At 44.4% G+C, this 13,349-nt stretch overlaps 1 protein-coding gene across 1 annotated transcript in view; it reads right to left on the reverse strand.

Annotated features, from left to right (window-relative positions):
- LOC137422268 (uncharacterized) overlaps positions 1-13,349 on the reverse strand; it is a 70,203-nt gene that overhangs the window by 6,132 nt on the left and 50,722 nt on the right. The window contains exons 4-5 of the mRNA XM_078772643.1: positions 10,459-10,625; positions 4,492-4,638 (exon numbers count right to left, since the gene is read on the reverse strand). Coding sequence (XP_078628769.1) covers positions 4,492-4,638; positions 10,459-10,625 — 314 coding nt within the window. The remainder of the gene's footprint in view (positions 1-4,491; positions 4,639-10,458; positions 10,626-13,349) is intronic.

Below are 13,349 nucleotides of genomic sequence, written 5' to 3' on the forward strand. Positions count from 1 at the left end.
AGATGATGGGAATAGAGCCTGTGATGGATGCTGTGAAGAGAAACAGGTTGAGATGGTTTGGTCATGTGTTGAGGAAGGATGAAAGTGACTGGTTGAGAAGAGTGATGGAAATGAAAGTGGAAGGAAGTAGAGGACGGGGAAGACCGAGAAAGACTTGGCTAAAGATGGTCGAAGAAGAAATGCGGGCAAGGGGGTTAACAAGGGGAGATGCAGAAAATAGGGCAAAATGGAGAAGATTGTCATGGGGACCGCAAGGCTAACCCCCGCTCTAGCAGGGAAAATGGCCTTTTAAAATGCCTGTTGTTGTTGTATCAGGTACGACCCACATCAGGTACTACCCACAGCTGTAAAACAGCATTGAGGAATATGAATATATATTTAATTTATAAGCCAGTGAGGATTAAAACCAAAGTAGAGAATATGTAAACAATTGAGCATATCATTTAAATGAAATTAAGGAAATAAAAGACAACGTTAAATTTTCAATTGATCTGAAACCCACCTCATGGTTTCAGTGCCTGAGTTATGGTTGGAAGGTCATTAGCAGAAAGCAAAAGGGAAAGAAAAACAAAAACCAAAACCGAGAAACTACCGACCTTCTTCAAAATGAATACTTTTGAGGAAGAAAGTGAAAATTAACAATTGATAAAAATCTGGAATTTCGGTTACTTTATTACCTCCGCCACCGAAAGTGTATGGGCGTTATGTTTTCTTGTTTGTTTTTTTGGAGGCAAGATCGAGGCTCGTGTAAGAGCTCGCACATTAAACACATTAGCACATTAAACAGAAAAAACATAAATGGACACAAAACATAAAATAAGGGGGAGTGTGAGACAAGAGGGTGAGAGAGGAGGAAGCACACAAGCACAACAGTGGAGGACAGGGACATCGGGAGATCTGTGGAAGGGAGAGGGCTTGGGCAGGGGAGTGAGGGGAGGGAGAAGGGGTACACGGTATAAAACACATTGACAGGACTAGGAATTTCAGGAATGAAGTCGGATATTGAAAGAAGTGGGTTTGGGGTGTATTGGGGTCAAGAGGTGTACGGTGAGAGAAAAGATGAAGGTTTTGGATGGGGGAAGATAAGAGATGGTGGTGAACAACTGCTTTGAAGATCTGGAGGGAGGAGTGGGATTGAAGAGAGTGAGGGAATTTGTTCCAGAGGTAGGAAAAAAGATAAATGAAAGAGTGAAGGTGAGCAGAGAGTCTTGATTTTAGCAGTTTCACCAGAAGAGGATCGCTGGCAGATCTTCTGCGTCCTGCAGGAATATTTGTGGGACAGAGCACAGACAGAGCAGGGAGTGCAAGGCCGGAGAGGAGTCGGTAGAAGTGAAAGGCCCTCAAACCAACCTGCCTCTCATGAGAGAGTGAAAGGCCCTCAGAATCAGCTTCATCATGGGAGATACCAATGATTCTAAAAGCTTTGGGTTCTACAGCATCAAGCCAAACTAGGCATGAGGCAGGTGCACCAGCCCAGAGGGAAGAGCAGCACTCCATTAAGCTGCCGATGAGAGCTTTGTATGTGGTGACAAAGGACTTCGCATGACGGAGGATGCCCAGTCGGCAACTGGCTTTGGAGGCCAACTTGGAAATGTGTTTTTTCCATGAAAGATCTTGGCAGATATTGAGACCCAAAAGCTTCAGTGACAGAGCGGAAAATATACAGAGTGAGAGTGAGATTTGTCAGGATTGAAAGACATGTTCCACTTGTTTGAGCAGTCTGTGATTTTGTCCAGGTCTGCAGAGAGTGAAGAGGCTGCTACCTGCCGATCTGAGGGATGAGGAATGGAGCGGCAGAGAGTAGAGTCATCATCAAAGAGATAGAGAGGATATTCCAGAGAGTCGGAGATCATTGATGAAGAACAGAAAAAGCACAGGGCCCAGAACACTGCCTTGGGGAACTCCAGCCTGAACAGGAAGAGGAGATGAGAGAAACCCATTCAGGGCCACACGTTGACTACGACTAGAGAGGAAGTCCACCAGCCATGCGTGGAGATTTCCATGTATACCATTAGAGGAGAGTTTGGTGAGCATGGCAGGGTGTCAGACCATTTTGAAGGCACGTGATATGCCGTGGGAGACGGTTCTGATTTCCTGTTTGGCATTGACGACCTCCATCCATTGTTGAGACAGCAGAAGCAGCATGTCCAGAGTAGAGTGACCAGGTCTGAAACCAAATTGATGATCAGAGATCAAGAGGAAGGATAAAAAAATCAGAAGCGATGATGGATTCCATGACCTTGTGGCGGTTACCTTATGTGCAGGTAACCGCATGTGGCGGTTACCTTATGTGATTACCTTATTTGGGCATAATACACGTGCATGGGCCTGTTGGACTTGTGGTTGTGCGGACGTGACGCACGCGCGGTTGCCGGAGCCACGCCCTCCGAAGAGGGCTTTTGGCTTCATATAAGCGTGCCGACTTCCGTTCGAGTTCGAGTTTAGTGTGCTGGATCTTGCTGTTACAATAAACCATCTTCGAACCCTATGAATGGCCTCGTTCTCTCGCCTTCCGCGACTCTTAAACTGGTGACCTCCGACTGCCCCTGAACGGATTCGGGGGCTGCGAACGAACACGGCAAGCACGCCCTAGCCAGGGAAGCCACCTAAGCTGGTGATGCCGGCTTCTCCCGCACGGCTTCGGGCGCAGTTTCGAACGCGGTTTCGAAATGCCGGAGTTTCGGTAACGACGACGGCCATGACTATGAGGTTCGCGCACCGCGCTCGGCTCCTCCTCTACGACCGGAGGGCGAACCTATCCCAAGACCCTCCGAAGGCACGGCTGCTTCGTCACCTTCGCGCGCACTGACGTTGGCGGAACGGCTGTTTCGTCACCTTCGCGCGCACTGACGTTGGCGGAACGGCTGTTTCGTCACCTTCGCGCGCACTGACGTTGGCGGAGCGACTGCTTCGTCACCTTCGCGCACGCTGACGTTAGCGGCACGGCCGCTTCGTCACCCTCGCGCAACTACAACTACAACCGCAACTACTTCTCCGACCCTGCATCCTCGGGAGGCCCGTGAGGAACCTCGGCAGCCTCCCCCGAGGCCTTGACCAGCCCCTCGGTTGGCTCACCCGCTTTTCGCGTGCACCGCTCGAGCCTTCTCGGCACTGCACCCGCGACCTGCAACCTCGGGAGGCCCGCGAGGAACCTCGGCAGCCTCCCCCGAGGACTTGCCCAGCCCCCCGGTCGCCTCGGCCTATGCATAGGCCCGTGGAGTGCATTCTGGGGGTACGTATGTGGCGGTTACCTTATGTGCAGGTAACCGCATGTGGCGGTTACCTTATGTGATTACCTTATTTGGGCATAATACACGTGCACGAGCCTGTTGGACTTGTGGTTGTGCGGACGTGACGCACGCGCGGTTGCCGGAGCCACGCCCTCCGAAGAGGGCTTTTGGCTTTATATAAGCGTGCCGACTTCCGTTCGAGTTTAGTGTGCTGGATCTTGCTGTTACAATAAACCATCTTCGAACCCTACGAATGGCCTCGTTCTCTCGCCTTCCGCGACTCCTAAAACCTTGCTGATTGGGAGCAGGCTGATTGGTCTGTAGTTGCAAGGATCTGTTTTTGCACCTTTTTGTGTAAAGTGGTAATGTTGGCTGATTTCCAAGCAAATGGCAGATGACCTTGAGCAAAAGAGAGGGTGAAGAGAACAGAGAGTGGGTGTGATGGAGTAGCAGTGCAGGATTTTGGGACCTGTGGGCTGATGCCGTCTGGTCCAGTTGCAGCTGTGTCTCGTCCAACCATTAAAAATAACTTGGAACAATCTTGGAAAACGGAAATTGTCCCCCTGCCAGACCCACCAGCATACTTTTCTGGTTTGAAACCACCATGTACCAACCAATGCAAAACAACCAATATGGCAGTGTTGACAGGGATTCACCACACGATATCATCCCCGTATCCCACAGGATGTCCTACATTGACGGCCGTTCACTAACTGGCTGTTCACGCCTGTGTTTGTCGTGCACTGAAGTAACACATTTCTAAATGCCAGTAATGTGCAGCCTTCCGTGAAGTTCTCCCATCTAATAACTAAACGGGATGGATTTTGCCGAGTTTTTGTGAGATGAGTGTGTCAGGTGCATGAGGCCCAAAATTCGTTTGGAGTCACTAAAATCTTCCAAAAATCAAAATAAAATCGTCAACAATTATAAAATAAACATCAAGATAGTCTTTCAGAAACAGGCTGGCCAAGGCCTGGCATTGGACTGACAGTAATTTGTAATTTGTTCAGGGTGCCAGAGATCTTGCACATCTTACATGAAGGACGGAGATATTCGAAGAGATCGGTGTAGTTTTCATTGAATTACACGAACATGTCAACACATCATATTGGATTTGACCTGGGAATCAAGCCACCTGATAGACTAGGTGCATTAAACAGAGTAACCCGCAATTAGCCCACCCCCTAATCCCCCCATCCCTGATGAACCACAACAAACAGGTTCACCAATTCCAAGTAAAGCAAACAAAAAGGTGATTTACCTCGAACATCTTCAGAGCCTCACTTTGCTCTTTTGATAAATTCAGCAAGTTATCGGCCTGACGAGTTATCAATTCGGCCAGGATGAAGTTATTTTCTTCCATCTTGAAGAGTTTATGTTGGACATCATCATTGGTGTTCTCTTGTTGCTGCCAAGGTAGTAATCAATTCATCAGTTATCCATCTACAGCTTCAGGAACATGGAGTTAGCTGCACCTCACATCCAATCAACAATTCATGTGTCGAAGAAGATGTGTATGACGGATACAGAATTCGCGCATATGATATCTGCATACTTTCACAACATACGTAGCTACGTACATGGGCCAAACATGTATGGAGATGTGCGTAAAGGGATCAGTATGCATGGATAATCATGATGTACATTCATACGTAGACAACTGCACTTGAACAATGTGCATAGACAAATGATTTGCAAAAAAACACAAACATACGTAGATGTACCTGAAGGATGCACACACATGGACGAGGCACAAATAATACACCTGCATGGATGATATGCAAACATAGATGGGCACATTCATGGATTGACATAGGTACATACACAATACATAAATTATGTGCTTCAATGGATGGCAGGCAGACTTCAATGATGAAAATTCAGGGATAATGCGCCAATCTGAATGATGTGAAAACATCCATGATGCGCACAATAAACAATGCACCTTTTTGGATGATTTTATGGTTCACCTTCTCCTCAAGTCATTTTTCATCTCACCTCATCGGTCATATGATATGGCACCCATATTGGATGAAGGGGAAAAAATTGGACATCATTTTCTCTGAAACCACTCAACAAATATAATTAAACTTGGCATATGTCATGAACTCCCCATGGGGTATATCGGGTCATAACAATGATGTAATCGGTGAAGTGGTATTGCAGCCATAATTGGTTGAATTGAAAAATGTATCCGAAAAATCTGAAATTTCAAATACAGTCACGTGAAAAAGTAAGTGCACCCCATGTAAAGTTTTGACTTTTTCAAAATATTTCAACATACAGCTATTTGATCTTAATTTCAACAATATTGATAGATAAAGGTGAATTAATATAACAAATATCATGAAATTTTTACATTTTGTAGTCCATTGTATAATTTAAATAAACATAAATGCAAATTTCGCATGTGGAAAAAGTAAGTACACCCCTGGCTCTAACAGGTGGTATTTCCCCCTTTGGCAGAAACAACCTCAAGTAGGTGTTTCTTATAACTGTCCACCAGTCTCTGACATCGACTGGGAGAAATTTTTGCCCACTCCTCCATGCAGAATTCTTTCAGCTGTGTGATGTTTGAGGGGTTTCTTGCATGAACAGCTCGTTTCAAATCCCCCCACAACATCTCGATGGGATTTAGATCCGGACTTTGACTTGGCCATTCCAGAACCCTCCATTTCTTTCTTTTCAGCCATTCCTTGGTGGATTTACTGGTATGTTTAGGGTCATTGTCATGTTGCAAGGTCCACCTTTGGTTGAGCTTCAACTTTCCGACAGATGGCCTCACATTATCCTCAAGCACCCTCTGGTACAATGAAGAATTCATAGTGGATTCTATGATGGTGAGCTGCCCAGACCCTGATGCAGCAAAGCTGCCCCAAACCATAATATTCCCACCACCATGCTTTACAGTTGGTATGAGGTTCTTGTGGTCAAATGCTGTCTTTGGTATTCGCCAAACATGTCTTCTGGTACTGTGGCCAAATAGCTCTACCTTTGACTCATCTGTCCAGAGCACATTGTTCCAGAAGTGCTGGTCTTTGCCGAGGTGTTCATTGGCAAACTTTAGTCTTGCCCTGATGTTCTTTCTGGACAGCAAAGGTTTCCTCCTGGCACACCTCCCATGTAGATCAAATTTGTGCAGCCTCTTTATAATGGTAGACTCGTGCACTTTGACATCAACAGTGGCAAGAGCTACCTGTCGGTCCCGCGATGACATTCTGGGGTTCTTAGAGACTTCTTTCAGCATCTTGCGGTCTGCTCTTGGGCTGAACTTGCTGGGGCGGCCTGGCCTGAACAAGTTGGCAGTTGTTTGGAATCTTCTCCACTTGTAGATGATCTTCCGGACAGTCGAATGATTGATTTCAAATTATTTGGAGATCTTTTTAAATCCCTTCCCAGACTCGTCGGCATCTATAACCTTCTTTCTGAAGGCCTCAGAGAGCTCTTTTGATCTAGGCATGGTGACGCCACACACTTCAACAACAAAGAGCAAACCAAGCTAAATGTCTGAGGTTTAAATAAGACAGGTTCCTCCAAGATACTCTCTAATGATGTTGTAATCATTTGCACCTGAGCTGGTGCACCTGATTCTAATTTTAGGTATTTGAAGTTGTGATAAATGTAGGGGTGTACTTACTTTCTCCACATGCAGAATTTGCATTTATGTTTATTTAAATTATACAATGGAGTACAAAATGTAAATGTTTCATGATATTCGTTATATTATATCACCTTTATCTATCAATATTGTTGAAATGAAGATCAAATACCTGTTTATTGAAATATGTTGAAAAAGTCAAAACTTTACATGGGGTGCACTTACTTTTTCACGTGACTGTATCTGATCTCTGACCCGATATGAGGGAAGAATTAAATTTATGACGTTCATAACCCATGCCAAGAAACTATGTGACATAATAGGGTACATGGATATGATACGGGTGTATGAGCCATAATAGAAGCATGTTCTGTTAACAAGGGTATTTTTGTTCAGAATGAACGCACGAAGAGAGACCATGTGCTCTCCGAGTGCCATTCTAGGTGTTACATTGCTTTTCCTTCCTCTTCTTGCTGTGGTTGAGCTTTTTTTATTCAGCTTCTTCACCCCTTCCCCCACATCCGTTACTGTCATTATTCCCCTCACCTATTTTTCCTTCAAGTGCCCTTCTGTTGTGCCCCTCTACCATACAGTTGGTGTGTTCCCACATTTCTACTTTGTTCTTTTTCATCTGTTTTGTTCTGCATGTTATCGCTCTTCCACAAGCCTCGACTTTCTGTACAAAAACATGGACACGCGTGGAAGATGTGCAAACAAATGGACACAGACGATGTACAAACATGAAGTCCACCTTTGTAGTTGATTTCCACCAGAAATAATGAACGTGAAGTACATGCATGAACTACAACCACATTTATGCAAAGAAATGCACAAAGTGTATTACTGGATGGCATAGAGATAATGATGAAAACACGGAAGACTTACAATACCTGGACAATGCGTAGACATAGAAGATACACCTTGAAGGATGATATATACATATATACATTTACATATACAGTATATACACAATGTGCAAATATACACGTGCAAACATGGATGATGTGCAAACATCGATGATGTGCAAATATGGATGATGTGCAAATATGGATGATGTGCAAACATGAATTGTGTGCAAATATGGATGTTGTGGAAACATGGATGATGTGCAAGCATGGATGATGTGCAAATATGGATGATGTGCAAATATGGATGATGTGCAAACATGGATGATGTGCAAATATGGATGATGTGCAAACATGAATTATGTGCAAATATGGATGATGTGCAAACATGGATGATGTGCAAACATGAATGATGTGCAACCATGAATTATGTGCAAATATGGATGATGTGCAAACATGGGTGATGTGCAAACATGGATGATGTGCAAACATGAATTATGTGCAAATATGGATGATGTGCAAACATGAATGATGTGCAAACATGGGTGATGTGCAAACATGGATGATGTGCAAATATGGATGATGTGCAAACATGAATTATGTGCAAATATGGATGATGTGCAAATATGGATGATGTGCAAACATGGGTGATGTGCAAACATGAATTATGTGCAAATATGGATGATGTGCAAACATGAATTATGTGCAAATATGGATGATGTGCAAATATGGATGATGTGCAAGTATGGATGATGTGCAAACATGGATGATGTGCAAATATGGATGATGTGCAAACATGAATTATGTGCAAATATGGATGATGTGCAAACATGGATGATGTGCAAACATGGATGATGTGCAAATATGGATGATGTGCAAATATGGATGATGTGCAAACATGAATTATGTGCAAATATGGATGATGTGCAAACATGGGTGATGTGCAAACGTGGATAATGTGCAAACATGAATTATGTGCAAATATGGATGATGTGCAAACATGGGTGATGTGCAAACATGGATGATGTGCAAACATGGGTGATGTGCAAACATGAATAATGTGCAAATATGGATGATGTGCAAACATGGGTGATGTGCAAACATGGGTGATGTGCAAACATGGATGATGTGCAAACATGGATGATGTGCAAACATGAATAATGTGCAAATATGGATGATGTGCAAACATGGATGATGTGCAAACATGGATGATGTGCAAACATGGATGGTGTGCAAACATGGATGATGTGCAAACATGGGTGATGTGCAAATATGGATGATGTGCAAACATGGGTGATGTGCAAACATGGGTGATGTGCAAACATGAATAATGTGCAAATATGGATGATGTGCAAACATGGATGATGTGCAAACATGGATGATGTGCAAACATGGATGGTGTGCAAACATGGATGATGTGCAAACATGGGTGATGTGCAAACATGAATAATGTGCAAATATGGATGATGTGCAAACATGGATGATGTGCAAACATGGATGATGTGCAAACATGGATGGTGTGCAAACATGGATGATGTGCAAACATGGTTGATGTGCAAACATGAATAATGTGCAAATATGGATGATGTGCAAACATGGATGATGTGCAAACATGGATGATGTGCAAACATGGATGATGTGCAAACATGGATGGTGTGCAAACATGGATGATGTGCAAACATGGATGGTGTGCAAACATGGATGATGTGCAAACATGAATAATGTGCAAATATGGATGATGTGCAAACATGGATGATGTGCAAATATGGATGATGTGCAAACATGGATGATGTGCAAACATGGATGATGTGCAAACATGGGTGATGTGCAAACATGGATGATGTGCAAACATGGGTGATGTGCAAACATGGATGATGTGCAAACATGGATGATGTGCAAACATGGATGATGTGCAAACATGGGTGATGTGCAAACATGGATGATGTGCAAACATGGGTGATGTGCAAACATGGATGATGTGCAAACATGGATGATGTGCAAATATGGATGATGTGCAAACATGGATGATGTGCAAACATGGATGATGTGCAAACATGGATGATGTGCAAACATGGATGATGTGCAAACATGGGTGATGTGCAAACATGGATGATGTGCAAACATGGGTGATGTGCAAACATGGATGATGTGCAAACATGGATGATGTGCAAACATGGATGACGTGCAAACATGGGTGATGTGCAAACATGGATGATGTGCAAACATGGGTGATGTGCAAACATGGATGATGTGCAAACATGGATGATGTGCAAACATGGATGATGTGCAAATATGGATGATGTGCAAACATGGATGATGTGCAAACATGAAGTCCACCTTTGTAGTTGATTTCCACCAGAAATAATGAACGTGAAGTACATGCATGAACTACAACCACATTTATGCAAAGAAATGCACAAAGTGTATTACTGGATGGCATAGAGATAATGATGAAAACACGGAAGACTTACAATACCTGGACAATGCGTAAACATAGAAGATACACCTTGAAGGATGATATATACATGTATACATTTACATATACAGTATATACACAATGTGCAAATATACACGTGCAAACATCGATGATGTGCAAATATGGGTGATGTGCAAACATGAATAATGTGCAAATATGGATGATGTGCAAACATGGGTGATGTGCAAACATGGGTGATGTGCAAACATGGATGATGTGCAAACATGGATGATGTGCAAACATGGATGATGTGCAAACATGGATGATGTGCAAACATGGATGATGTGCAAACATGAATTCTGCACATACAAGGATCGTTTCTTTCAGGTGTTGGATTTCCTGAACCAGCTGCTCCTCCTTCTTTGAAGCGCTCTCAATGATGGCTCGATGCTTTTGTTCAAACTCTTCAAAAAGCTCATTTCGCATCGCTGCCATTAACCCCTCATGCAACTTTTCCTTTGAATCAGAGCACCCCACTGCATAACACCAAAAAAAAACAAATATTAGGATGATGTTCAAACCAAGAGTTTTTCTTGATTATTAAACGAATAGACAAACCACAATGTAAGTTATATATTTTGTGATTTGTTTGAACCCATGGACCAAACAGATCAATTATGCGAATACGATTGATCTGTAAATTACAGGAACAACGAAAACGGCACTCTTCGATGTCGCGATGCAGACCGATATGCCTCCACCTACATTATTACATCAACATGTATACTTGTACAAGTTTGATTTAAATCTATCCAGGTGTCCTTAAGCATCACATTTTTACATGACATGATCTCTGACCTTTGATGCTAAAATCTAATCGGTTCATCTTTTCATCATAATCTACAGGTTTTTTTTGTTTGTTTGTTTGTTTTTTGTATACAGAGTCGAGGCTCGTGAAAGAGCTAACATTTATCAAACAAACAAATCAAACAAACAAGCAAACAAAGTATATAAAAAGGGGAGCGGTCGACAAGATGGGGAGAGAAGGGGAGGGAGCACACAAACACAACATTTGAGAGCAGGGACATCGGGAGATGTGAGGGAGGGAGAGGGCCTGGGGGGAGGCAGGATAGGTATAAAACGCAAGGACACCAAGGACTTCCAGGAAAGAAGTCGGCACCTCAAAAAAGTGGATTTGGGGTGAAATTAGCAGGGGTAGAAAAGATCAAGGTTTTGGATTGGGGAAGATAAGAGATGGTGGTGAACAGCCGTTTCAAAGCCCTTGAGGGAGGAGTGGGATTGAAGAGAGTGAGGGAGTTTGTTCCAGAGGCGGGAGAAAAGAGGAATGAAGGAATGAAGGTGAGCAGAGAGACTTGATTTTGGCAGTTTAACCATAAGAGGGTTGCAGGCAGATCTTGTGCGACCTGTAGGAATATTTGGGGGACAGAGCCCAGAGAGAGCTGGGGGAGCAAGGCCGGAGAGGAGTCGGTAGAAGACGGAAAGACCACCAACCTGCCTGCGGTGAGTAAGTGAAAGGCCCTCGGAGATAGCGTCATCGCTGGAGATTCCAATGATTCTGAACGCTTTGGTTTCAACAGCGTGAAGACGAGCTAGGTGTGAGGCAGGAGCACCAGCCCAGAGGGGAGAGCAGTACTCCATTGAGCTGAAGATGAAAGCCTTGTATGTTGTGAGGAGCTCAGGTGTGCCAAGGAAGGACTTCGCACGACGGAGGATTCCCAGTCGGCGACTGGCTTTGGAGGCCAGCTTGGAAATGTGGTTTTCCCAGGAAAGATCATGGCAGATAGTGAGACCCTCAAGCTTGAGTGACAGAACTTCTTGGAGAGGATTATTCAGAAAGTAGATGGGAGGATTGTCCAGTCGGTCTTTTTGGAGAGACATCTAAGAGTGTGAGATTTGTCAGGATTGAAAGACAACATGTTCCACTTGTTTGCTCAGTCTGTGATTTGGTCCAGGTCTGCAGAGAGTGAGGAGGCTGCAGACTGCCGATCTGAGGGATGAGGAATGGAGCGGCAGAGAGTGGAGTCATCAGCAAAGAGATAGAGAGGATTTTCAAGAGAGTCAGAGAGATCATTGATGAAGACCAGAAAAAGCACAGGGCCCAGAACACTGCCTTGGGGAACTCCAGCCTGAACAGGAAGAGGAGATGAGAGAAACCCATTCAGGGCCACACGTTGACTACGACTAGAGAGGAAGTCCGCCAGCAATGCGTGGAGATTTCCATGGATACCAAAGGAGGAGAGTTTGGTGAGCAGAGCGGGGTGCCAGACCGCATCGAAGGCACGTGATATGTCGAGGGAGACAGCTCTAATTTCCTGTTTGGTATTGAGGACCTCCATCCATTGTTGAGACAGCAGAAGCAGCATGTCCAGAGTTGAGTGACCTGGTCTGAAACCAAATTGATGATCAGAGATCAAGCCATTGGAGAAGAGGAAAGATTTCATATCCAAAGCAATGATGGATTCCATGATTTTGCTCATAATTGGGAGAAGGCTGATTTGTCTGTAGTTGCTAGGATCTGTTTTTGCACCTTTTTGTGTAAAGCAGTGATGTTGGCTGATTTCCAAGCAGATGACAGTTGACCTTGAGCAAAAGAGAGGGTGAAGAGAACAGAGAGAGGGAGTGAAACAGCGGAAGAACAGGAATTTAGGACCCGTGGGCTGATGCTGTCAGGTCCAGTTGCAGAATCAGAGTCGAGGGTTGACAGAAACTTTTCCACCTTGTCAGGAGGAAAGGGCACGGAGTCCAGGAGCAGCTGGGTACGACTGGGTACGGTGGGTACAGAGAGGGATGGGTTTGGGACACAAGATTTAGAGGCAAACACAGAGTTGAGGCATTCAGCTTTTTCACGTGCGGAGTCAGCTGTGTAGCCATTTGAGGTAAGGGAGGGGATGGAGGGGGAACAAACACCAGAAACAGATTTGACCAGACGCCACCAGGATTTGGAAGAGGGAGAAAGATAAGAGAGTTCGGTCTTGAGAACGGAGAGATATTGTTTCCTGGCTCTCCTGAGGATGGACACACACTGTTTTGGGCTTTGTGAAAGGAAATGAGATTTCCTTCCGTTGGATTTGCTTTCCAGGAGACGAAGGCAAGTTGTTTCTGGGCAACAGCCTCACCACAAGATTCCATGTACCATGGACGGGAGGAAGGGTATGACAACTGAAGACGAGATGGGATAAATCTGTGCATGAGAGAGAGCAATTTACTTTGGAAGAATTCCCAGGATGAGTTGATGTCAG

Source organism: Myxine glutinosa, chromosome 2, assembly GCF_964187855.1.
Source record: "Myxine glutinosa chromosome 2, kmMyxGlut1.1, whole genome shotgun sequence".
Lineage (NCBI taxonomy): Eukaryota > Metazoa > Chordata > Myxini > Myxiniformes > Myxinidae > Myxine > Myxine glutinosa.